The sequence below is a fragment of the Harpia harpyja genome, chromosome 10 (assembly GCF_026419915.1).
Source record: "Harpia harpyja isolate bHarHar1 chromosome 10, bHarHar1 primary haplotype, whole genome shotgun sequence".
Taxonomy (NCBI): domain Eukaryota; kingdom Metazoa; phylum Chordata; class Aves; order Accipitriformes; family Accipitridae; genus Harpia; species Harpia harpyja.
In genome coordinates this window covers 4,328,855-4,356,728 of record NC_068949.1, presented here as the reverse complement: position 1 = coordinate 4,356,728, position 27,874 = coordinate 4,328,855, and the positions used below count along the sequence as shown (strand labels likewise).

The 27,874-nt window shown below is 37.5% G+C and overlaps 1 protein-coding gene across 2 annotated transcripts; it reads left to right on the top strand.

Annotated features, from left to right (window-relative positions):
• Positions 1-3,129: 3,129 nt before the first annotated feature.
• DNA2 (DNA replication helicase/nuclease 2) lies at positions 3,130-26,200 on the top strand. 2 transcript variants are annotated; one of them, XM_052800047.1, is made up of 21 exons: positions 3,130-3,238; positions 4,172-4,351; positions 5,383-5,566; positions 6,957-7,102; positions 8,645-8,770; positions 9,660-9,879; positions 10,424-10,541; positions 11,438-11,603; positions 12,879-13,073; positions 14,075-14,305; positions 14,794-14,910; positions 15,011-15,120; positions 16,206-16,315; positions 17,321-17,545; positions 18,662-18,855; positions 18,957-19,046; positions 19,148-19,340; positions 23,158-23,247; positions 23,867-24,049; positions 24,178-24,324; positions 24,951-26,200. In XM_052800047.1, exons 1-21 carry the CDS (start codon positions 3,228-3,230, stop codon positions 25,005-25,007), a joined length of 3,093 nt encoding a protein of 1,030 aa, XP_052656007.1. In that variant the 5' UTR covers positions 3,130-3,227; the 3' UTR covers positions 25,008-26,200. The 2 variants fall into 2 exon arrangements, with proteins under 2 accessions (XP_052656007.1, XP_052656006.1); XM_052800046.1 differs by having other exon boundaries at positions 24,178-26,200.
• Positions 26,201-27,874: the final 1,674 nt, after the last annotated feature.

The window sequence follows — 27,874 nt, the reverse complement described above, 5'->3', positions numbered from 1 at the left end:
AATATCTGACTACTGCAATGGAAACATGGGACTTAATTGTAAATCCTGTTTCTCCAGTGACAGCCCTATGAAAACTGGGTTTATTTTCATTTTGAACTACTGAGGAATTTATTCCCCTGTTTTTTCTTCAGTATTTTCTTCAGTATACTTTCTCTTCGATATTTTCAGTGTACTGAGCAAGCAACATCTAATTTTAGCCAGTAAAAAGTACCAGGATTAGGCCCCAGCCAAGCTCATTCCTGTGCCTTAATCACATACTTTCCAATTTTTTTTTTTTTTTGCTTTTTCAGCAAATGGAAGGGGCCTGAATATCTGTTTTTTGTCTTTATTTCGTAAAAATTCATATCATAATAATCTCGTAACTAATAGTTCTATCCAGTGAAGTAATTACTTTTGTGAAGAACTGGTTATGTAGCCTTGTATAATATGTTTAAACTCTGTTAGACCCACCTATTTCCAATACTCTTTGACATAAAAATAGAAAAGAAAGCCTCACCTTTTTAGGATTCTTTCAGGTGAGACAGCCTCATACAGGCTTATGTGTGATACGTCTTGAAAATCTCAGTCTCGGGGGGGGGTTGTTTCCAGTGGTTAAATATTGTGTCTTTAAAATAAACTCCATATTTCATCTCTACATTCTTACAATTGAAAACTTTGCCTGCTGTAACTAGGGCACTTAAGTATGACCAATATTGTATTTGCAGTCATTACACAGAAAAGTCTCATGTATTTGAACCATTTTTTTTTTTTACACTGATTAATTCCAATGTCGCTTTTTATTTATTTTGTTATTAATATTTTCCAGATGTCTTTTGTTGCTCATTTAAATGAGCTGAGACCTCAAGGTGGACAAATTCTATTGACACTCTTCAAATTCTTTCCCTCCTTCCCTGAAAAAGGAGCATGCAAGGCACTTGTAATAAGTCGTCTTTTATGTTTGCAACTCAAAACAACTATATTTGTTCAATTTAAACAGGTATACAAGGAAAGATCTCTGTGTTTGGTCCTTAACTGTGTCTTTATTCTGTGCAGTTAGTGTGAGTGAGTCTGTTCAACTTAGAGATCTCTGCTTCGGTGACATGAGTGACATGCTGCCCCCTGAGCATCCTGAGTGGATCCCAGGATGCTTCATGCTGGTCTGAGTTAGGTTTCCCGTCCTCTCACTCTCCTTTAGGCTCCCATTGGTAGGATCTGACCTGTTCTTTTACCATGGGGCTAGCACAGTTGCATAGTAAATCAGTTCAGGAAGCTGATGGCTTTTCTTGCAGCTAATTTTTACTGGTTTATTCTGCTGTTTAACTGTACCTTTGGGTGCTGTTTGGCATTTTGCCTCATCCAGGGTAGAGAGGCTAGATACCATGTTGCTTCCACTGATCTGGTGAAAGGTTTAACCCACCAAAAGAAATGAGTGGATTTTATTGGCATCCCCTTACTGAACCAGCTCACACTGTGGCCACGCACTCGCTAGATCTGATGCAAGGTAAATTTCATCTCAGATTTAGCTTTAGGAATAAACTTGCTACCTGGGGTGGCAGCAGGCCAAGTATATATTACTGAGTCAGTTGCTAGGGAAGAAGCAGCTGTAGGTTCCCCTTATAGATTTCTTTGATTAAATCTGTGGCCTAAAAAATGAGGGCATATAAAGCATGTTAACTCTAAGTATAGATAGCTAACTCTCTGTGTGTCACAGGATTGGAAGGAACAAATTTTATTTTCTTGTGATAAATTTTTGACAATAAATTCCTGATTTTACCCAGTTAAAACTTGATGGGGAACACTGATGTATCTTAACATTGTAGGAACATTTTTCTCAGCCACTGATGCCAGAAAGAATTAAAAGAGCCATAGTCTGAACACTTTAGTGCAGCTTTTGGTACCAAAGTAAGGTTTGGTATTTTTCTGGATTTCACAGACTCTTTGTAGAGATTCCCCAGACAGCCTGGATTTTAGTTAACATCAAAAAAATATTTAAAGTGTATTTTGTACTTTTATAACCATATTCTGTTAGGATACTTCTTTTTTAGCGTATGAGAGGTGTATAGGCAACATGAAAGAGACTACAGGACATGAGATTATCAAGTGTACAAAGTAAAAGTATTTACGTAATCTCTTTAATACCATACCAAATTAGGTGATTGCATTTAATAGTATTGACAAATAACTATTAAATTACAAGTAAGCTTATATTAGGGGTTCTGCAATGGAAAGCGACACTGATGAAGTTTACTGCATGTATTTCAGGACTATCCCAAAGAAAACTAAAGGGGCTAATTTAAGTATATTCTCACCTTTCAAAATTAAAGCTTTGATCCTTCTGTTGGGATGTCTAACCATTGGCCAAAACTGTCATCTTTGCAGGACTAGAGCCTCATACCGTTTCCCAATGTTTGGCTACATTAAAGAGATACAAGACCAAACTCTTAATACATCATTTCCCTGACATATAAACTACAGAACAGTCATACTGATGTATTAAGAATAGATGTAATACCTGTGTCCTTCAATCTTTGCTAGAAGTGATGGTCTCAGATCCAGAATGCTTTGCTGAAGTAGTGGGTTTGTGGCCAAAAAAAAAAGCAAAGAAAGGAAATCTGTGTATCTGAAACTTCTGTATCACCTCAGAAAGCCTCTCTTGGTCAGTGAACAGCACTGAATGTAACAAGTTCTCGTCAGAGAAAAAGTTCGACTCTCACACAGGGATTCACCCATAAGCAGTTGGGAGCGAAAGGCACATCTAATTTTACCTCACGCTGCCGCACAGGTATCAGAAGAGGGGCCGCGGTTGTAACAGCAATTGACTGTGTGGAAATAAACGACAGGTAGGGCTGAGGACGACCCTCTCCAGCCCAGCGGCGACCGCCACAGGAGACCGTTAGGCTCTCTCACAGCGCGCGCGCCACTTCGCGCCTTCAACGCCCCTTCCCCGCCCACGGAAAGCGCGCGCCCCACCGGAGAACCGCCCTCCCGGCACCTCCCATTGGCTGCGCTAGCTCTCTCCCCGCCAGTGGCCGAGCTGGGAGGGACGAGGGGCGGGGCTTTCCCGGAGGCGGGCGAGGGAATGCGGCTGTACTGCGCCTGCGCCCTGGCGGGATGGAGCGGGCTTGAGAGGCGCGGGGCTGAGGCTGAGGGGAGCCGCGTTCACCCGGCGGTTCGCGTCCGAGCAGGGTCGCGGGCTGGGCCGTGGAGCTTGAGGGGGGGACGAGCTGTGCGCGGCAGAGGACCTGCTCATGGCGGAGAGGTAGCGGCCGAGTGGGGAAGAGCAAGTGGGCGGTGACGGCCGCGAGCGCGGGGGGTTTGAAATTTAAAGCGGGGCGCGTGGGCTGTGTGGAGCGTCCACTCCCGCGCCTCGCGTCCCTCTCTCATCCCCCCCCCGTTCCCCGGCTGCGGGCGCGGGAAGGCGGGAAGGAGTCCTGAGGGCCGCCGGAGCGGGGATGGGGGAGAGGTAGGGAAGCGCTCGGGACTGCCTGGAACGATCGGTGAGAGGAACCGGCCGCTGCTTAGCGAGGAACTGGTATTTGGGCAGGGCGGGCTACGGCGCCTGGTGCGAGCTCTGTCGGTGCCTGCGCCCTGGAGCTCTAGCAGGCATCGTTCGGTGTCAGGAGAGTGGCTGGCCTGACTGCTCTGTCTGAAATTTTGGCCATTGCCGAGGTGAAAGCTGAACCTTGAATATTAGTTTTCTAGTTACCTAGATGTTGAGGTTAAGGCGGGGGGGCGGGGAGGGAAGTTAGTTCTTGGTTTGATGCACTTGGGCAATTGTGGGAATTCTTAGGTGCTTTACAGAGCTCAAAGAGATACAAGCTTTCTCACAAGTACAGGGTTGCAGAACAGTTACAATAACTTCTATATGAGTACAACTGTATGAGCACCAAAAGAAAGCACTAGCTGCAATAACTAGCAACTTACTTAATATTTATGTGTCTTTGCTTATGTCTTGTTTGTCCAAATGCTTGTTTTTCATCCCTGTCGTCCAAAGAGACAATGTGGAAACATTACCAGAGAGACTTCCTACACTCTACCTGTCTAGAACTAAAAAGCCACACTAAATGTATATAAAAATTGAAGAGAGTTAAAGCTGGGTTTATACTCGAAGCTTTCCCTCTTCTTGTATATGGGTTGGCTGTTTGCTTTTCAAATAGTGTCATGTCTTTGCATTAATGAATTGTTACTTCAGTTTTCAGAAGAAAATGACCGACTCCCCTGACACAATACTTAGGAATGGGTTGAACAACAGATACCGTGTGTTGGAAGTCAGTGTAATACAGAGAAATGGAAGTGACCCTGAGAAACACTTGACGATTACAGCATCTCAGTCACTGGAAGATAAAGAGCTGTGCATTCTTAGGAATGGCTGGTAATGGATACAGAAATGTAGATGTCTGAAAAGAGGATGAAATACTGGTTTATTAAGTCAGTTTTCTTTGTGTTGCCTTTGAGATGAGTTTTACTGTCTTAAAAGTGATACGAAATCCTGAAATAACCTTTATCTAATGTAATATTAGTATATTAGTGTAATGGATATTCATCTTGAGAGAACTGATGTCATGTACCTTGTGTTGAGGGGATATTGCTACCTTAAAGTTTTAATTTGTCTTTGTGCTAACAAAGAGCAAGACAGTAAACTCGAAGAAGGCTATTTTGTTTAAGTGTTGTCTTGCAACAATTAGAAGTGTTCTTCTAAATGATGTACCCTCATATATGTACATATAAGTGTACAAACCTACGTCTGTAAAACGTGAGGTTTTATACGGTCTGTTAAAATCACCTTAGCTTGAGCTCTACTGCAAAAGTTTTTTCAAGTATGGATAGGCTTCTAATCTAGGTGTTTGTGCATTGCATGGAGTGTTACAGAAGAAAAGACTAGCTTAGTCTTTTGAAACACATTTGGCTTTGCTTTTTATTTTACATGCAAGCCTGAAAGATGGGAGAAAAGTATAAGACTCCCACTTCTTGAAGGAAAAAATATAAAGGATCTTGAACTCTGAAATTTCTAAATCAATAAAAATATTTTTAGATTTCGCGGAGCTTCTGAAACAAGTAGAACTGTGAAGTAAAAAAGTAGATCTCATGTAATGAAAAAGTAGTATGCCAATATAAAACATAATGATACTGAAATGGCTCAAGACATGGGTCTGGAATGACTTGAAGTCAACGGGATTTCCCTACATTCAGGCTGTCCTGATACATGATCCAGTACTAAAAACTATTGAAGTTTTGTTGGTAAAAATTCCTTTATTCACTTTCAGAATTTATTTAGGTCAACTTCTTAAAGAATCACAATAACCTCCTGTTTCAAAGTATGTTGAATCTGACATATTAATGTATAATTTCTGATATGTTGTGTCCATAGCTTGCAAATGGTTGTTCAAATATATTACATTACAGGGAGTCTGTTCCGGTTGTTCCAGGAGACATCATTCACTTAGAAGGGGAGTGTAGCTCTGGTACCTGGGTCATAAATGAACAGTCTGGATACCTGGTTCTTTACCCAGATCTGCTGCTTTCTGGTACTACGATATCAAATAGTATTCGATGTATGAGAAGAGCAGTACTGAGTGAAAGGTTTAGGGTAAGTGTAGAGCATCAAGAGTATTAATGGGTTATTGTTGCTTTGAGACTGGTGGTTTAGCTCAATATTAAAACTGGCTGAGATGCTGTATTGCAAAGTGTCATTATTAGCTGTTCATAATGTTTACAATACAGAATAATTTAGAGTGGAAACTGTCTGTCTCTGGTTGAACTTCTTGTGTTCTTTTTAGAATTGTGGCTGAAATAATTCTGTATTCTTAATATAGCTAATGGGACAAAGAAAAATTTTGGCAACTCTTTGATAATCTCTTGCCACGTTTTGTGTGGTTTTGAATCCTTTGTGAGGGATGTGTCTCTTGTCGACCATATGAAAGTATATCCACACTTGGCCAAGTTAAAAGCCTCTGAAAAAATCAGCCAATTCAGTTAAGAATTGGTGTGGGCTAACTCTGGAATCTGAATCCAGCTGCTGGAACTTGGAAAGAGGAAGTTTCTTGTGGTAGTGTCTTTGCTGATATGTGGATGGCAGAGAAGCAACAGCTGCCAGTTTCAGTTGAGGAAGACTTCCAGATGTGGTAAGAGTATAAATCCAAATGGGCAAGGCAATCATCACGGAGCGGTAAACAGGGTAGCTGGGAGCCCGTGACGGAAATAGGAAGATTAAGTACAGGAGATTAAGACTGTGAAATGGTATCGGCCCTTCATTAGAGGAGTAATGGGAATAAACTAATTGTTTGGAATGGACAATGCAGAGGGTCCTGACACTGGGATAACACCATCCACCAGTTGTGAGTGCAACCCACAAGTGCCACGTCTGTGAAAGATACCAGTAAGTGCTTAAACCATGGTGATTAAATTTCCAGTTGTTTGGTGGTGGCTGATGCAGAGGTCATAACTTACTACCACTTTCAATTCTTATGAGTCTACAGAGCCCAGTCCTGGTGATGGTTAGATGGGTTTCTGAGCCATTTTGGTGATACTTGGAATAATTTTGTGTGAGTTGGTAACACACAGGAAACTGCTTCATGCAAAAAATAATATCTGTAAGATTGTAAAGGTAAGTATTTGCATTAGGAAATACTGCTATTAATACTGCCCACAGGCAAAACTTGCTCAAAATTAATTTTAATCTGTGCCTTTGTTTTTCACCTGTCAATCACTTAGGGAATGTATCCTAACATTATCAGGGTTGGGATAAAAATGAGACATAAAGCAATAGGAGAGACACGTTTCAATTTGGCTGTTTTCACAGTCAGGTTTGAATAGATATTAATTAGTGAGGTGAAAGCTCTAATGATCTTGCAATTAAATAAGTGCAGTCTATCATCATGTGCAGCAAATACAACCCCAAAATTTTATAGAAAAGTTGGCATGAAGTGGGCGTAAATCTTCATGTGTATATATAATGTTTTATGTAACATCTGTTGCAGGGCTCAGATTCTGGTTCGCGCCAAACACTCATTGGTACAATTCTTCATGAAATTTTCCAGCAATCTGTAACGAATAACTTGGCACAAGAAAAAGTAGAAGAACTAGCAAATAAAATTGTGTATGGACAAAAGTATCTCAAAGAAATGTAAGTAGCATTGCAGGTGTCTTTTATGTTTGAAAGACAAGGTAGGAACACTTGAACTAGCAGATAAAGTGCTAATTCAAAAAATGTAGTGCTAGTATCGGGAGAATATTCTGCAAAATGACCTTACTTAATGAAACTTGGGTATCTTTTAGTAAGATAATTCCTTGTTTTATAATGTAATTTAATTTGCCTTCCTTGCTGAGCTACTTCTATAGATCTGAACTATGCTTCTAGAGTAACTACATGTGTGGGGCTTTTTTTTCTTTCAGGCCAAGCAGGTTGGAGTGTTTGTGCCTATAACATTAGATTCCCAGGCATCTCCAAAGCTGAGTTAAATGTGATGAGCATAATTAATTTAGATCCTCAGGAGATGAACTAGAAACTTGTGACTGACCAAGCATTGAGGTGTCTGATATTTTCATATTGTTTATTGGTTTACTTAATGGCTCAGTTGTTACAGGGCAAATCTGATAGAAGTACTAGCCAAATAAATGGTCTTCATATTTCCATCAGAAAATGGCAAGATGAATGGCTGTCAGTTTTAAGATTTTACTGCAGACTTGATTAAAATCTAATTCAAGTCACGTAAAAAAATTATTTTATCTAGAATATTATAAATTGTATGTTGGGCAACGTCAGTATCCATTAGCCCCAGATGAGTTGGAAGTTAAAATTGTAACAAGATTTATTACTCTAGTTCTGTTATGAAGGTAGATATTTTGAATTGTGACTGCTAAGATGACTTAAAGGCTTTTGTGTCGCTCTGGGCCTCTCTGAAACTGTTGATTTGCAATTCCTCTTTGCATATGTAGGCTACTATTTGTGGGGACTGAAAAATAAGTTACATAAGTCTGCTGGCTGTGATCATCTGCACTTGTATGAACCTTTTTGAGCAAAACCCACTTGTATTTCTCTGTTCCTGTAGAATAATGGCATTATTGGCAGTGAATGCCAGCACTGAATTATCTAATGCCACATGATTAGGTTCTGTTTAATAAGACTTCTGCTTTCTTGTGTATTTGTAACTGTAGCAACTGCAGAGGATCATGATTCCTTTCTAATCAAAATGGTCTGAAGCCTGCCAAAATGTATGTGAAGAACAAGTAGCAGATCAATGTATTCAGACAAAAAGCAAATAGTCTTTTTAAGTTTTTTTTAACATTTTCAATTTTGTGTAGAGCATAGGAACAGCCATTTTAAAATTCATGACTCTGGTGCTCCTTTCTTGCAGTCTAACCATTAGTTTTGTTTCATCACATCTACAGTGCTGATGCTTCCATTGTGCTACACCCGTTGTTTCAAAAACTACATCAGAAATGAATGTAGTGTATTCCATCTCTTATAACGGACGTTCAGTTATAGTTTTATGAATTAATTGAGTTGAACCTTAATGAATCTGTCAGTATGTACAATTTATAGAAGTTTATTAAAACTTGACAGTTATTTCCATTAATGTTGTTGCTACTTGAGGCAAAATCGTGTTGGTACCAGCAGCAAATCTAATATTTCTGTCTCCTGAAAGTGCATGGCTTTATTTTTTAGGTATCACTTAAATGTGAAACAAACAGAAGTAATGCAGGAAGTGGAAGAATATTTGCCATCGTTTTTCAAATGGGTGGAAGACTTCATGCACAATCCAGCTAACCAAAATAAAATGCAACTAAAACTGTAAGAAGCCAGAATTGAAAGCTAAAACCTTTCTACATTGTGTATCTTGTTTGGTTCACTTCTAATTTTTAGAACAACAGTTTTTATGCAAATCTGTTCAGTGATATGGAGCTAATTCATGGCCTCACTGCCAAAATAGCTAATCTTGAGAGCTGCATGTTTAGCCTTCATTGTGAGTACTGGGGAAGACATTAAGACTTGAGGGTGAATGGACATAAACATGTTATTGGTCTTAAAATCCTTGTAAACAGTGTAGTACAAAGTAGAAATTTTACTAATTAGAAAAGCAAGCATCTTTGATCTACTGACTAATCCAGAAGTTACTGTAAATATGTGCAAGACTACAAATCAGAATGTGAAACTATTTATTAATCAAATGTAATTCTTCACTAAGATAACAGTTTGTCAGTGAAATGGTGATTTTACTCAACTGCTGCTGCACTCTTCTTGTCTATGGCTTCTTGCTGTTAATTGTAATAGCCATAGCGTGTTAAAGTTGCAGTGAAATGGCAAGTCTGAGTAAAATCTATATGCTACTTTCCAGTGTGTATCATTAAACTTTTTGAAGAAACAAAGTGTTTTAGAGTGTGGTTATTCAGAAAAGACCAAAAACTATTAAAAACAGTTTAAGATTCTTTTTAACATTGAAATTTAGGTGAATAGCAAAACCACATGCCCATGTGCAATTTAAAGTAACTTTCTTATATGATGCTTTCTCTGTTAATGGGAAGATAGTTTGAGTAAGACTTGATGCACTTTATTTCTAAAGTTAGTGCTTAAAGAGTGCCTATAATGCAAAAATATTAAATATTTAATTACAACACATTTTAATATTTAAATATTAAGAATTAAGGGAAATTGTTAACGTCTGACTTAATTTTCTTCCTAGGTCAAGTGGTGAAAAACCAGAAGATTTCTCTTCTAAGGTAGAGATTGTAGATATCTTAGACATTGAAGAGAATATCTGGTCTCCCAGGTTTGGGTTGAAGGGAAAGATTGATGTTACAGCCAGGGTGAAAATCCATCGCCAGTCTGGAGTACAGTCTAGGATAATGCCGTTAGAGCTCAAGTCTGGCAAGGAATCTAATTCCATAGAGCACAGAAGTCAGGTACAAAAACCAAATGTCTAATTTCACTATCAGTGGCTATGTATACTTTTTTTTATTTTATCAGATGACCTCTTTTGTCTTATGAGTGTGAAACACTTTGTATGTGGTATAATCTAGATTTATGGATGGCTGATCCTGGCATGCCCAAAGCTGCTGATATAAAATGGAAGTGAACCGAGGAGTGAGAATTATATACATTTACCACTTTCAAAGACATTTATAGTTTTTATCCTGACATATCTGTTCTTTAGTCTCTCCTTAGTACATTCAAGTATTAGGGTGAGGCAAACTGCTTCAGGAATTAATGTCGTAAATCTTTCCAGATAGCTGGCCTGATCTAGAGGTAGTAGCCTTTTTACAAGCTTTTATTAAGGAAGGTGCCTTTTAGTTGAAATCCTTGGTCAGGTGCTTACTACTTATGGCTTCTAGATTACTTGTGATAGTAGTGGCTGCTTAACCATATAAATTATGGAAAAAATAAATACAGCTTATAATGTATTTTGGTTTTAATACGTTGTAATATGCTTATATATAATGTTTGCAGGTTATTCTGTATACATTGTTGAATTTAGAACGGAGAGTAGATCCTGAAGCTGGATTTCTTCTTTATCTTAAAACTGGTACTATGTACCCTGTTTCTGGAGCTCGCATGGACCGAAGAGGTAAAGTTGTTCCCCTTCTCCAGAAACTGTAATTATCTTAATTAAAATGAAACATTTTAGTAATAATTGTAAGGTTTACTGTCATGAACATATCTGTACTTAGGGATGTATCCTAGCCTGTATCAGGAACAGTGTGGCCAGCAGGAACAGGGAGGTGGTTGTTCCCCTGTACTCAGCACTGGTGAGGCCGCACCTCGAGTACTGTGTTCAGTTTTGGGCCCCTCACTACATGAAAGACATTGAGCCGCTAGAGCGTGTCCAGAGAAGGGTAACCAAGTTGGTGAGGGGCCTTGAGCACAAGTCTTATGAGGAGCGGCTGAGGGATCTGGGGTTGTTCAGTCTAGAAAAGAGGAGGCTGAGGGGAGACCTTATCACTCTCTACAACTACCTGAAAGGGGGTTGTAGTGAGGTGGGTGTTGGTCTCTTCTGTCAGGTGTCTGGAGATAGGACAAGAGGAAATGGCCTCAAGTTGAGGCAAGGGAGATTTAGGTTAGATATTAGGAAAAATTTTTTTTACGGAGAGGGTTGTCAAACATTGGAATGGGCTGCCCAGGGAAGTGGTTGATTCACCATCCCTGGAGGTATTCAAAAAGCGAGTGGACAGGGTACTCCAGGGCATGGTTTAGGGGGCATGGTTAATGGTTGGACTCGATGATCTTGAAGGTCTTTTCCAACCGAAATGATTCTATGATTCTATGTATCACTTGTTATAATGTTACTAATTCCAATAAGCTTATGTTAAAAACTTAATTGTTTTATTAATACTCCAATGGGACTTTGCTATATGAATACTCACTTCTTAGCTGACTAAAAAGTTGATGGCTAGTTACTTTTGAGTTAGATATTGTTACAAACAAACCCCAAAACATCAGCTTAGTTTGTTCTTTTCTTGACAGAATTAATGAAGTTAAGAAACCACGTGGCCTTCTACTTAACGCATAGTACATATAAATCTGCTGTGGGAAGACAGCATTCACAGCTTGCTGCTTTGCCGCCTGTAATTGATGACAGTCAAGCCTGTAAATATTGCTCCCAAATACACAATTGCTTTCTATACAGCAGGTAAAAGGAAGTGTGACTTGTGTTTTTTAAATAAGCTTGAATAATTGTAGCTTTGGATACTGTGATTTCATTTTTGTGGCTCACAGTTTCTTATTTCTTTATTGAGGACTCATGCACCCTAAAAGAATGTTCCATAGACTTCACTGCAATTTTTGTAGTGCTAGTCCCTGATCTCGCAGAGACTTAATGTGTTTGCTCAGGTACGCTTTCTGCAAGACAAAATTTGAGATAAGTCTCAACAAAATATTTGATGACAATAACATAGTTCTGTTATATCTAAGTTAATAATAATTATTATTTTTAAAAAGCTATATGCTTGCAACTCTTTGAAATGGGCAGTCTTGAGTCTGAATTATGGCTGGACAACAACTCTTTCACTTTGACTCTGTAGAAGATTGTTTCCCTGTAGGGTGTCACACAAGTGATGATACATTGATACTACTCTGCCAAAGTGTTATTGTATCTCCTGTTAAAGAGAAGTCATGAGCAAATATTTGATAAATTTTCACATAAAGTTATTGAATTGTTTTAAAAACTGTTAAAAGTTTTAATCTTGTCTTTATGCTGCACAAAAAACAGAACCAAAATTGTATACTGAAGAGATCAAATGAGATGTTAAAACATGAGAGCTTTTGGGGTGATCCTGTGTAAATATAATGCCTGATTGCTTTTAAAATTGTAGGGGTAAAAGTGTATGTTGAGGGAGCTAGCTTTGTGGGCGTACATGATATGTTTTTGTAAACTAGTTTTTGTGAAATACTACTTCTAATATTCAGTTGTTACAGCAACAGGATTATTACTAACTGGGTAGCTATTCGCTTCTGAATTAAATTTTCTCTTTGGTTGCATTTTGTATATGTGATTAGGTATAATGTCTATTGATATTTAGTTTTGAGATAAATTGACTTGAAGTCTGCTTGTGCATTAACTATTAAATCCCCTTTGCTTAGCTAAATCTCAGTGTAGTATTCATATGTTACAAAAAAAGGAACAAAAGATCAACTATCTAAATTTATACAGTACCATCTTTGAAATGTCTTTAATTGGTCTTTGACTAACTTATTGTCCTTAATAATTCAGAATCAGAGATGATGTAAAGTTACTAATATGAGATTGTTTATATGAACAAAGGATACAGATTCAACTTTACTTCAGTGACGATAGATTAGTCTACCTGGTATGTTACAGTATATATTTAGATTGGCATTATGTACATATAGACTTGCAAGAAAAAGAAGATAGAAGTTGACTGTTTCCTGTGTTTGGGTCTACTAGAGCTGTAGAACAAAAGATGGCCAGTGTGTCTCTTCCTCCTGCTATGGTACCCATTATTGAAAGAGAGACCCAGCACCTGAAACCTTCCCACTTAGAGTATTTCAGCCTGTGGTACCTAATGTTAACCTTGGAGCTGCAAAGTGGAGAGGGTAAAAAGGGATATAAAGATATATGGATGATACCTTCTTCGGAAAGGTAAGATGTAATTTCTAACCTGGTACAAATGATGCTCCCTTCAGTAACTGGAAATGAGGCATTGCCAACTTGTGTTTTCACTACAAGGAAAACTAGATGTTTTCTAGTGCTTGTAGAAATAGTCAAATATGCTATTTGCATAGGTAGGTTTTTGTGAGATGTGACCTAATGGACACATTAGCCTAATTTACTGTTTTTGTATTTGCAATGTGATATTTGGTTTTTTGTTGTTGTTAAGTGACACATAGGAAGCAGCAAACCGCAGCCTCAGTCTTCAGTAGCAGAAGTGGTGTAATTCTGTTTTGTTTGTGTCTCTGGGGGCTGAGGCTGGGTGCTGACTGTGAGCCCAGCTCATTGCGCTGGTTTCCTGAGGGTTTACTTGACAAACAATGATGTGTTTTAGACCATACTCCTAGGTGTGGCTATGAACGTGGATAAAAGCAGACTAAGGGCTCTTGTTGGCTGAAGTAGCATGTTGTTATAGATCACCTAGTCCAGCAGCTGTGGAAAAAATAATGGGTGGTTTGTAGGCCCATTTCAAGGCATCTGTAGAAACGAAATGTAGCTGAGTTGTTTTAAGTGAAACAAGGAACTCCATAAGCAAATATGGAACATCTTACTGAAATGGATCCAGACATCCGATCAGTAGTCAGTTTTTAACAGGAAGTTATAGATAACTGTAGGCTAAACGTTAGAGTCTGTTCTTGGAACAAGTACAAGGGTTCTACATATTTTTACAATCCTTTTGTGGTCAAAGTGGCTATTGTAAAGTGACTGTTTAATCTTCCTCGTTCTTGTTGGGTTGTTGGTATTTTTGTTGCTTTGGGGATTTTGGTGGTTTGTTTTTTTTTTTTTTGTATATTGGTTTTGGTGGTTGGTTGTGGGTGGTATAGTTTTTTTTACTTGTGGGTTGGTTTTTTTTGTTTAGTTGGTTTTTTTTAAGATCCTCTCTGTAAGAGAAATACTATATTAAAATATATTTCTTTTTCTAATATCTTCAGAGAGAAGGCTGGAGATTGTGTTGGAAACCTGATCAGAGTTAATGAAGTGCAGGAAATTTCCGACGGACAGTATCTACATTTTTTCCAACGTAGAAATGGTGCCATACCTAGAACAAACCTGTTGGTTGGTGATCGAGTGGTTGTGAGTGGACAGGAAAATGGTTTACTTGGTTTGGCTACTGGCTATGTTAGAGAAGTCAGTGTGACAAAAGTCTCCTGTTTGTTGGGCAGGTAATAGAACAAATGGAAAAATATCTGTTTGAAGACACTCTGATACTGGCTTCAGGAAGGGTACTTTTAGGTGTCCAAAAAGCTCTGATGTGTTCTGACTCTTCTTATTGGGTGTGGGGAAGTACCCTTCAGAAATTCTCTTACCTTGATTAAAAATATCAATACTTGGTCAGCATGTATGCCTGTCTAACTAGATTGTTTGAATGAAAGCATGCTTGCAAACTCCATTTACTTATGTCTCCAACATGAGACTATATGGATACAGTGATTACTGTGTTAATAGTAACTTTCGTTATTCAGACTACATTGTCTTTAAATTGGGCTTTGATCATGTTTTATTTAGATCAGTTAATAGTATGTTTCTTCTAGCTATTGCTTTGCTCTGGGACCTCTGGAAGATATCACTTAACACTTAGTAATAAGTCTTTAATCATCAACATGCTGCTTGTAAACAGGATTATTTTGTCCACGTTACTGTCATCCTTCAGGAATTTGTCAAAGCTCCCCAGGAACACCATATTTAGGTTGGATCACGAAGAAGGAGATTTTGGTATAGGAGTCCCTTTTGAAAACCTTTCGAAATTGATGAAAGATTCCCCAGTCAGGTATGAAAAATTAAATTAATTTCAAACTTTCAATATTTTCAGATAAAGTTTCTCAGCTGGTAACTCGTCGTGGTGTTTTTTTTTTTTTTTTAATCCACAGTGAAAGACTCCGCAACTTGATAATTGACTTCCACAAACCACGTTTTATTCAGCATTTGAGCTCTGTCCTTCCTCCAGAAGCAAAGGAAACTGTTGCAAATATTTTAAAGGGTACAAAGAGGCTTTCCCCGAAATCCTCTGTTTAGTAGTACATCTCTATAGCCAAAGCATTTATCACACAAAATATAAGAGTTTTTTTTCCTACTTTGGGGTCTAGTGCTGGTTTTCTTCTTAAAAATTAAAAACAAGTTCTAACCTTGCATATCTTCCTGTGATTAAATTATTCTTAAACTAGTTGGAAGACCTGACCAGATATTTGTTTACAACTTTATTTTATTTTTGTTAGTTGCTGCAGCTTGCAGTTTCAGAGTGCCTATCATTACCTCTCTAATCTTTACAAAAGGAAGGAACAGGGAAGGCTCTTGGGATAGAGGAAGCAGACTTTGAGGGAGTGGAAAGAGGGCTTTGGTGTAAGCATTCACTTGTATAATCACTTTTGCTGACTTTCTGGCTGCTCTGTAGTGTGTGATGCTTTGTGGCACCTTTTTTTCCCCTTTTTTTCTTAAAAACAAAATTTGTTTAGGTGTGTGGCAGTGTCTCATTTAGTGAAAATATTTGTTCTCTGACAGAGCTGTCTGTAAAAACAGAAATTCAACTGAATTCTCTTAGAGCAAATAGACCTTTTTATAAAACCTCAGTCTGAAGACTTATTTTTCTGCTTGAGCTTTGCCCAGTCCAAATAGCTGTAACGTGCTGCTTATTTGCATCAGACTGGGGAAAAAGAGCTCTGATGTAACGTTTCTTCTAAACAAGATGATGCTACATGTGCAACTCATTTCCCTTTGTTGTGAGCTGTATGTTTGAACATGAAATTGGGTATGATAAAATAGAGATGCCCATACACAATATCATATGGAGGTGGTCATTTAGGATATTAGAAAAAAGTCACAAAAGGTCTAGGAATAAAAATGTCTTCAGTGATTTATTTCTCAGACTGTAGTGCAGACCCTGTACTACGTGTCTTGTGTATTATGTTTAATATCATTACTTCATTAGAACGTACAGAATTACTCTGCTCAATTCTTTTCTTTAAGGGCTTTAGTGGAGAAGGAAATATAGTTTTGTTTTATTAACTTTAGAAATTATTACAATGATTATGAAGTGTAGACATTTCATTTTTGTTTTTCTTCTTAAAGGTCTAAATAAGCCTCAGAAACAGGCAATGAAACAAGTGCTACTTTCAAAAGACTACACACTTATTGTGGGTATGCCTGGAACAGGAAAAACTACTACGATATGCGCTCTAGTAAGATCATGTACCTTGATGTTTAAATTTTTTTGTGATATTTAGAGGATGGCATTAAACAAAGTGTGTATAAAGCATACTGTCCAAAATTAATTGTCATGACTTAGTCTGCTGGTATCTGCATAACTTCAAAGAAGAAAATACATTTTTTTTTTTACCTAAGAACTTATATTTTGTAGAACTAAAAATGTATTTTGTGGAGTAGGATTCCCTTTTGCTTGTGTAGGAATATATGTGGGAGGGAGGAGATTGAAGTGTGATATTTAATCACTTCTGTGATACTTTAATGTTAAAATTCATTGGCTGCAAATGTCAGCAAGTCCTGAAATCCTAAGTTACAGCTCAAAAACCAGACTCCTTGGGGAAGTCAGTAACTTGTCCACTGTAAATTGTATCAAGCCATGGTGCTGAAGCTATGAGCAGCCTGCTAGCCGTCTCCTCTAGTTGGTGGTTCTCTTTTGACAGGAATGGACTGTAGGAGCATGCTGGATTCAGGCTCTGGGCTGAGTGAGTTTTTCTTGAAATAGCAGTGTCATCTCACTTCCAGTTGTCATCAACTCATGGGGAAAGAGGAGCCTGGAGAGCAAGCAGCTGCTGCTATTGTCAGATCAGCTCATTCCACTGAATCTGTTGTGGCTAAATTGTCATGGAGAACAGTGTTTGTGGGAATGGGCTGCATGACTTGTTCTTAAAGTGCGGATCTCTAGAGTGCAGCTCCTTCTCTTCAGTGCAATTTGCAAGTGTGCATGGATGTTCTTAGCTCTCACTGTTTGCAGCATGCAGAGTAAGCCTGCTGTTTATGAGACCCATCAGGTCTATTGCCCATATTGCTTTGACAATAGCTAACTGGCAGACCTTACCAGAAAGACTGATATAAATGAAGTCATACTTGTTAGTGGTTCCCTCCAAAACTTCTTGTGTTTTTCACCTAGTCAAACATAAGATTGCTGATTCCTGTATATGAGCTAATAACTTTTTCTTTTCCTTCCCATTGCCACTCATTAGGTGAGAATTCTTTCTGCCTGTGGCTTCAGTGTTCTTCTGACTAGTTTTACACACACTGCTGTAGACAATATCCTGCTAAAGCTAGCCAAATTCAAAGTTGGTTTCTTGCGCTTGGGGCGAGCTCAGAAGGTTCATCCAGATATACAGAAATTTACAGAAGAAGAAATTTGCAGGTCCAAATCAATTAAATCTGTAACAGAATTGGAAGAAGTCTATAACAGTCAGGTGAGAAAAGTGTTTTTTATTAGCCCTGCAAATTATGAAGAATAATTACAGTAGTATTCTGGTTGGTTGGATGATGTGGAGAAGGAACCTATCCCAAGAGTGTGTTACTGCTGTAAGAAATCTGAACTGGAAAAGATACTCAATCTCTGCATCGCTTCAGTTTCTTTATAGCCAATAATGACCAACATATAACAGTCTGAAAGTTGAAAAGCATTGTTTATGTCCACACAAAGTAAATTATCATTGTAATTAATAAGTCCCAAAGACTCCAATGCTTTTATCTGCGATCTTGTGTGTGTGTGTGGTGGTGATTACCTGCTGCAACCTCCTCTATCTTTATTCATGTATTGCTGCTGTTTGTCCCTTTTTCCCTCCCACTTGTGCTCCTTGTGCCATTGGTACAATCAGCAGATGGGGAAGAGGAAGTGGTGTGCTGTGGACCTGACCTGGCCAAACACTCATTTTTGGTTGAAAGATTACTGCTGCCTGTGTGACTATTAATGCAAACCATAATGGGAGCTGGGTAAACTGAGTCAGTGGCAGCTTTAAATTAAACTCGTTGAAAAAAATTGAAGCTTCATGGTAGTTGGAATAAATGCTAACTTTGCAAAAGCTGCCATTTACTTTTTTCTTGATAAGCATTGCAAGGGAATGACTGAAGTTATAAGGGAAGTGACTTAATGTTTCATATCTTAGTCATTCTGGATTGCAGTGGAAGCACAGTGGTGGGAAGAACTGTGCTGCTGTTTTATCTTCCCTTTGGAATTAAAAACAAACAAAACAAGACATGTACTTTTCTACATTAGTCATTTCAGCATGAATTGTATATGCATAGAACCTGATATCACTCTGAACACATGGCAGGAACAAGTTATTTGCTACAGTCTGCTCTAAAAACTCTTTTTTGTTTGTCACTTGCAATCAATGCAGTACTATGTGAGGCCAATAAGTATGTAAGGTGTGCTGGTTTGATTTTGAGGATTAATAATTTGACTTCTTTTATTTTACATTTTAGTTTAGTTTAATGCAAAATACTGTTTTTTCTTTTAACCTGGAAAATGTAGTGCTAAAGGATATAAGATGTATCTTATTCTTAAAGTGTGTCTCAATTTTCAGCCAGTGGTAGCAACGTCTTGCATGGGAGTAAATCACCCCATCTTTGTTCAGAAGCAGTTTGATTTCTGTATAGTTGATGAAGCTTCCCAAATAAGCCAGCTCATCTGCCTGGGCCCCCTGTTCTGCTCCAAAAGGTTTGTGCTGGTAGGGGATCATCAGCAGCTGCCTCCACTTGTACTCAATACAGAAGCAAGGTAAGATAAAATGCTGCTGAACAGGTATTAGCAACATGATTTCTGGGAAGGCTCCTGCAATGTTTTGACTGACACATTTTTGGTTTTTTGTTTTGTAACAGAGATCTTGGCATGAGTGAAAGCTTATTTAAAAGGTTGGAACAAAACCAAAATGCTGTTGTCCAATTAACTGTGCAATACAGAATGAATAGGTATTTTAAACTTTTATTTATTACATTGGGGTTGTAATGTGGGATTGAAACTGCAAGATTTGATGCCTTTTCTCCTTTTTTTTTTTTTTTTAAATCTTTAGTAAAATAATGTCACTGAGTAACATGTTAGTGTATGAAGGCAGACTGGAATGTGGCTCAGAGAAGGTGTCAAATGCCACTGTTAACTTGCCCAACCTAAAAAAATTGAAACTGGAGCTTGCAGATGCTTCAAAAACATGGTTGAAAGAAGTACTTGATCCAGACACACCTGTGTGTTTTCTGAATACAGAGAAGGTAAAGCTTGTTATGTTCTCCTTTCAAAATTGTATTTCTGATGCAAGTTCTCAACACAGTCAATATGTAAAACTTCATACAACTTAGGTAGGGTAAAATATGTAACTTTAAAAAATGGTCTAGTTACATGTAGAATGTGCAACATGCAAAAATGTTGTTAGTATAGCTGATTAATTGGGCTGGTACAACTGCTGCTGGAAACATTGCATCTAAGAGCAGCTGAAAGGTTTAATTTGGATAATATTTCAGAAAATTTTGAATGTACTATAAACTTTGTTCTCATGTACACAGTGTAGCTCAAAGTGTGTAGCCATACTGTATGCCCTTGCAACCGTAGAATGACCTCATTTCCAGCAGCTGAGGGTCAGTGGTGTCTAAGCTGTGTGCCAGTGGCAGGAATAATTGTAATTCTCCATTGAATATTGCAGATGTTCTATACACTCAAGTATGAGGGAGGAGTAAGTTGGTTTAGGTGTGTCCTTTCATGGAGACTCAAATTTTTGCCAGAAAAAAAAAACTCTAGAGTGGGTAAGAAGTGTGCAAAGAAACTGACTTCTAGGTAAAATGAGGAAGAGTTTAAATGCATGTGGAAACATATTAATAAATTAGTACATATTTGTGGTCTCTAGTACTTGCTGTCACTGTAGTTAGTGACTGGATTATGAAGATTTGAGTCTATCTTCCTTCCAGGTTTTATGTTGATTCCTATTAATACCGTGTTTTGCCAATAATTGTATCAACTGATGATCTTTTATGATGACCCTGGAAAGAACTCTCTAATCTCTTTCTGTGCTTTCCAGGGCATTCTACACGATTCATTTTTTTTTTATAACAATTCTGATAGAATCTCTTCAATAATCTAAAAAGAAACACTGTGTTTCTTTTTAGTGACTTAGAGAAATTTCTAAAAATGCCTAAACTAAACGGGGGGACCTTTTCCAGGAACGCCTCAATAGCTGCTGTCCCTTTCACAGAAAAGTAGAGAGTTGGTCCCAGGGTAGAGGTTTGTTCCAAATAGGAAACTGGCTGATATGTTGTTTATCTATTAATCATACCAAATTGGTAATGTGAAAGCTAGAGTTTCTGTTCCATTTTAATTTCTTTCTTCCCTAGAAAGCCCATCTTGAGTATGACAGCTGTTTGGTTTGTAGAACCTGCAGGAAAGTTTCACTTTCCAATATATTCCTGGTTTTGTTAAGACTTTAGGCTATAATGTCATATCTCTTTATGGACTTCCTGTCAAAACTACATGTATTGTGGTAGTCATAAAGGAAAAAACCCAAAACCCAACCCAAACCCCCCCACCAAACACAAAACCAAACAAAACCAGCATTTTGTTTTCTTTGACTTTATAGTGTTTTTTTCCCTGTATACTGTTCGTAGTGTAACCAAGAAAAGCTTCTGAAGAAACATACTTGGGGGGGATACAAACAGGGAGAAAGGAGAGGAAAAAATATTACATGACACCATGAGGAAGCTTGCATTTATTATGCTAACTTTTTAAAAAACTAAAAAAATCTCTATTGTTTTCTGTTTAATAATGTGACATATTTGTGATAGTAATCGAAAATCTATTTGTTCCTTTTCTGCCAAACCCTGTGTCAGTCTGCACTTCCTCTGACAGCTTGGGTCTGAACATTGAAAAATTATATCCTTGATTTAATGCCAGTCTTCTGAGTAATTCTAGGCCAAAGTTGGTTTTGTTGGGTTTTTTTTTTTTTTTGGTGTACTATGCAAACACAACAAGTATAAAGGTAAGCATGTGTTATCATAAGCATGACCTAGCTTTTAGAACTTTTTTCCCCTAACATAGTTTCTGTATAGTTTTTGGCTATACTAATGCTAGTGTGGATTGAAACCAACTGCCACTAAAACAGTGCTCTTCTGCTTGAAGAAACTTGAGCACATGCAAGTTTGGAGGCTTCTTAGGTGTGATGTTTTCAGAATAGTGGATTTAAACAAAAAAACACGAAAACAGCACAGCTGTAACAGTATAGCTCTTAATTCTGTTGTGATATGACAGGTCATAACAACAGTTAGACTGAGTACATGATGGCAATGTAAAAACAAGTTAGCTTACAGTAAGTACTAAGCTGTGTAGCTGTTGAGACACAAGCTATGGAGAAACTGCTGTTTTGGAAAAGGCAATGGAATCTTCTAATATGAAGGAAAATATCTTCTGCTTCTATAATCTATGCAACATACTGATAACACACTATGTCAGGTAAAAGAAGCTTGGAGGACATGTTGCAGAAAAATTGGATTCTTGCTGAAGTATGTAGTACTCTATTTAAGCAATGCAATACAGACTACTTTTTTTGCATGTGGCTGGAGTCCTAAAATAAACTCATGGATGCAGTAGCCTAGTATTTTTATATATGTATATATATGTGTGTGTGTGTGTATATACACACACATGTGCTGCCTCGAGAAGACCTCTATATAGAGTTGCAGTGTCACATATGGGTTTGCCAATCTCTTAACTTTTTTGTTCATTTAGTGTGCTAGGCATTGAACATAGATTACACTTAATGAGCTACCCAGTCAGTTGAGTTCTTGGACTTGTGAAGCTTTTGATGCATATTGTACACTGTCAGATTCTATACACGTGCAGTGGTACTGCTCTAGCAAGCAGATACCGCTTACCTGAAATACTCTTACAAATATTAACTGTGTATTACTTTACCCACATGTTAAATGTAGTGATCTCCAAATTCAGCCATTCAGATGATATTGGGGTGGTTGTTTGGAGAAGCAAAACTAGTTGTAATATGATTCTGTGAGTGTTGCTTTAAGTCAGACTATACCACCTCCCATTTTAAGTGGTAATGCTATCATAAAAATTTAGAAGGAAAACTGAAAAAAGTGGCATCTAAGAAAACAAAGTTGATGTATGACACTTGTAACAGAGGCAAGTAGTGGAATGGGTAAAGTAATAAATGGCAGTAAATGAATAAGGTAGTAAATGGAATTCAGAGCTGGAAAGCAGAGGCAGATTTAGTGTATGCTGAGTTTTAGACTGTTCTTAAACAAAGAAGTTTGCTACTTGACCCCAGTTGTTTAGCTGCGTGCCAGTTTACTAGAAGGATAACATTAGGGACAGGCTTATTGTTAATGATACTACTTAAACCTTAGAGAAGGCAAGAGCTAAGCAAAGAGAATAAATTATAAAAGTGTGATACCAAAATGGTAAGAGTTTACATTCCAAGCTTGTTCCTGGCTTACTAGTATCATTCATACATGATGCAGGGAAAGGGAGTTAATAGTTAAGAAATGGTAAATTCAGTAAATACTTATTTTGTTGGTTTTTTTAACTTGGAAGTTAAATTTAACATTACCATTTTGGATAGTTCTTCCTGTAGTTTTAAATATAGGTTTTCAAACATTAAAAAAAAAAAATAATCCTTTCTGCTATGGGGATGGGGAAAATTCACTGTAAACTTTGTTGTATGGAAAGCCTTAAAACAAAAGTCCCATGTAGAATATAGCTTGTTCTTTTACCTTGTCAGGCTGGGAAATGACCATTTTTTTCATATGATGTATACTGTGTGAACTGTAAAGTCAGATGATCAAGCTTTGGCAGTTTCTTAAGATTACTTGCTAGTACTAGAAACTCATTTTAGCAGATTGTTTCAACTTGTTTTGCAAATGCAGTGTTTTGAGGTTACAATATAGGGTCTTTGTAAAACTTAGCATTTAGCCTTATTTTTTTATTAAAACTGTTACTATAAAAACATGTATGGTGAGTTAGGGATCAGAATATAGTATGCTATTGTAGACAGCAAGAGTAATTATTTTCCATTTATATTTTTTAAAGGTCCCAGCACCAGAACATGCAGAAAAAGGTGGTGTAAGTAATGTGACAGAAGCTAAACTAGTACTCTTCCTCACATCCTTATTTATTAAGGTATCTTTTACTTTATTACATTGTTCGGAGGGACAGCTTTATAATTAATCATTTTTACATTGCTATAGTAATGGCTACTGATATGTATTGGGATATTCTTTGAGGGATAACCTTAAGGATAAATTAAAGGTTAGCTACATGTCAGTATAGTGAGGAGCTTGAGGTCTGCATTCAGTTCCCTGTCCCTTGCCTGGTTGGATTTGGGATGCAAAAAAAGCTGGATGCCAAATTCTTTTAAGAGATGAGGACTTTCTTGTGAGGGAGGGGAGAGGATTTGCCTTTCTTCCTTATTTCATCCAGTCAACTTCAGGAGTAGTACAAACTATGAATTCTGAATGTTTACCTCACAGGTTGAAAAAGAAAGAAAAACAAGGATTTCAAGGATATCTGTCTTTGTGCTAGATTAAGACGAACCTTGGGAGCTTGCAGGAACTAATACCTTCTATTTTCTTTACTTAATACCAGCTATACCTACAGTTCCATTGGCAACTTAGTGTAGACACGATATCTTGCATCACTGTTTAAAAAAAAAAAAAAAATCCTTGATGGTCTTCTGACAGTAACAAGTATCCCAAGCTAACTGCACTGACAATTCTTTTCCACTTTCTTCTTCATTCAGGCTGGCTGTAAGCCTTCAGACATTGGCATTATATCACCATACAGACATCAATTAAAAACAATCACTGATTTGATGGCAAAATTGAAGGAGAACAGAGTGGAAGTCAACACAGTAGACAAATACCAAGGAAGAGACAAAAGTATCATAATTGTATCTTTTGTTAGGAACAGTAATGATGAAAATGTAAGTTGGTCATATTAACTTTCAGTCAATTTTAATAGTTAAAAACCTCATTTTCAAAATGCATCTACCTATGTTGAATTCTGAAATTTAAGTAGGAAAAATAAAAGCAAATTATGTGTCTCTAACAGCTTGGCGCCCTCCTGAAGGACTGGCGACGTCTTAATGTTGCTATCACAAGAGCCAAACACAAACTAATCATGGTGGGCTGTGTTCCATCCCTGTGCCGCTATCCTCCTTTAGAGAAGCTACTCTGCTATTTGCAGTCTGAGGCAATGATATCCTTTTTCTCCACACTGTTTTGTGAGAGGGGAAAGGCAAGATTGACGACCTGAGATTTGAGATAAGGTTGGGAAGATCTTAAATTATTTGTTACACTTGTGACACTGGCAACACAGTACAAAATGTGCCAATTAAATATGCCAAAAAAATACTTGAAATCAAGATAATGGATGGATGTAGAACATTCAGTGTCTTCAAAAGTAGAAATAAAAGTCCATGGTGATTTGCAAGTCAACTTTGACATAATTTATTTTAATTTCGAGGCCTGAATTTTTAATGTTTAATGCTTTTGCATTTTTTATCATCCTAGTTATTTGGCATCTTAATGTCACTGTGATTGTTTTCCTCAGAAGTACCATGCATTTAAACACATCTGGTGAGAGAATGGTTCGTGAATAATGTTGCTAGAATGGAAAACGGTGTAACTTTCAGATGACTTATTAATTTTTTCTTTCTCTCTGGCATTGTACTGAGTTTGCCCTAGCTATGGCTGTTTCCATCTCCTATTTAAATAGGAAAGACCTTGTTAGCTGCTCTCTTTGCAAACACCAATACATATTCAAACAGGTTTTGTGTTTTTGTGAAAGCAGTATGTTACCAAAAAGCTTCCTTAACTTGGTACATCTTCAGTCTTCCAGCAGGGGCTCATGAAAGTATCCACAAGTGTAACATTTTATGATTGTGAAGATGGAAGAGTTTTACAGGCATTTGTATATTTTATTCTGGTGCTGCTTAATGTAAATAACTGGTTAGTGGGGTATGAGTGCTGATGTGCATTGTTTAATCTGAATGAAACCAAAACAGAAATCACATTCAATTATTTTAAAGGTTTCCTTTCAGTAAAATAACAGCAGGCATTTCTTTAATACGCTGGTCATTTCGGTACCAGCGTACTTGTAACAAACCAGTAATATGAAGTATTCTGTTCCTTCAGATACTGGATAGCTACTTCTATATTCATTTTTATCTTGATAAACAGTTATCTGCATAAGTGAATGGGGAAGCACTTGAGGAAGAGCAGGGAATAAACCAATGCTGCATTGAGTCATAGTTCTCTGGGCACAGTTTGGTTTTAAAGACTTTAAAATGTAGTTTACATACAGTAATTCCATTTATTAGAATTCCTAATTAAGAAGCTGTGGTGTTGTACTGTTTGGAAAAAAAAAATGAGGAAAAACTTCTTCTTCTTCCTTAAAGCCTCATGTTCTTCTTTAGCTTCTGGTTTTTTTAAATACTAAGGTCTTTTGTATTTATATACATAATGTGGCTAATCTCTCATATGAGGATCCCTTGATGACTTTTCTAATCTCTTGATTTTGCGTACACCTGGGAGAAATGTGATGTTGATTCACTTAATTCCCTTTTATGAACTAATGTATTTAGCAGATAAATCTGAAGTGAAATGCTGCCCAGTCGAAGATCATAGTAAAACTCTAGTTTCAGTTTATCTGATCTGTAGTCTTTTCTTAAAAAAAAAAAAAAAAAAAAAAATCCCAAGAAACAAAACTAGAGATGCAGCTTGATGATTAAGAAGTTTACATGCTCAGGTTCTATTTTTAGTAAAGATGGTAGTATATGTACGATACAAAATATCCCTTACTTGACAGATCTGTTGTTGTTTCTTTATACTACCTCGTACTCTAAACTATTACTGAGAAGCTTCTTTCCAAGATTGCTGGTGGAAACATCAATTTTTTTCATTCTTCAAAATCATTAGTATTTGTTTTCTCTTGGATCAATGTCAAGTAGTTGTGTGCATATAGTTGCAGGCAAACTTCTAGATATCTAACGTGGGCATTTTCACTCTTTTTTTAAACTGCTCTCTAACTTTTGTAATGTTTGAAATTAATAAAAATTTGATGTTGGTTTTGTTATAGTTGTTTATACTTTGGTAATACTTTGCTTTATATAATACAAATATTTTGAACAGTACAAAAATAATCTGAATAGTTGACAGGATATCTTCTTTTTCAGGTGAAAATATATACTTCAACTGTGTATATGCTCTGACTCTTTCAAAAGATCAAAAAATAGGGTAAAATATACTCATATTACAGTAATGATGTCAGAATTTCAGATTTTGGAATAACATATCCTTGTATAGAAAAGTGGGTTTGTTTCTGTGTTTAGGATCTATATGTACAAAAGTCTTAAGATTTAGCTTATCTATTTTCTTACACCAATTTATGCTTATCCAGGAAAGAATCTGCATGCTGTTAAAAAGTTACTAAATAAATAAGAGGTATTGCCATCCCTCCACAAAGTTGCACGAGAAACAGGCACCAGAATAATCCTGTATTTCCTCATCTACTTCTAAAATGCATCCTCTCGTGTTGCATGGTAAAAATTAGATTGAGCAGAGATCTACACCTTAAACAATGTTTTGATCTGGTAGTCCCAAACAAAATTGAGATGTGGTTCTCTAAAATGCTCTTGCATTCTAATGAATATATATATTGAAGGAATATCCTGTAAAAGTAAAAAGAACCACTTTTTCTACTTGCTGCCTTTAAAACAGCTTTCCAATGCAGAAACAGTCATTGATACTGCTCGAAAACAGAGACGAAGGTTGAGCACTGCCTTAGTGTGTTATGTGTTGCTGGGATTCTTAAAAAAAAAAAAAAAAAAAAAAAAAAAAGTTGTTTTATGCCAGACTAGTAGCATCAGGGCCTATTAGGACTGTTTAAAGTTTAAATGTACAGGTTCCTTTTTTCCTTTTAAGAGGTGGGAATCACGGACGTAAGAAGCAGCCCTGTCACCATGGGCTGTGTTCTATCCCTGTGCTGCCTTTGCCCTTTGCTCTTCCTTCCTTGCAGGGCCCAGGTAATGATATCCTTTTTCTCCACGCTGTTATGTGTGTAGTCTGAATTTGGGTGAGGTGAAGCACACCTCTTAGGCTAACCAGCAAGCTGTAGAACATTCTGAAGAAGTGGAGAGGAAAGAGCATCTCTGAGAGTAATTATTAAGCAAAGCAAATTGTAGTGCTTAGGGTCCAGTAAGGGTAAACTGAAGTCCCGTTTCTGTATGACAGAAATGCTTGGTGTTCAACACCTCGGAGCTCTGGGCCTGCAGTGGTTTTTGGTTTTCTAGTGAGATGCAAATTCCAGCGTTTTTCAAAATTAAAAAGAAAAAAAAAATCTGTGTTTTTTAAATGACAAACTTTTATTTTGAGCACACTGCTTTTTAAGGTACTGACCTCAAAAGCTTTTTCTAGAATAATAGCGTTTGTTCTGACACACATTATCCCGTGTTAGAGAATTATTATTTGGAAAAAATGTTAGGGGTTGAAGCTTTTTTGTCACAGGAGAGAGGTAGAAAGGGCTCAAGCTTATCTTGTACTAAAGGCTTCCTTCCCCTGCCTAAAGCACCAGAACGGTTATCACTGCCCTGGCGCTCTCGGCCACCTCTTCTCGAAAATACAGCTCCCCTCTTCGCTCCCCCCGCTCCTAGGCGGGCAGCTTGAAGCCCTCCCTGCTCACGACAGGGGTTATCACGACAGGAAGGGGAGCCGCAGCCGCCGGGCGGGTCCGCTCCGGGGGCGGGTCC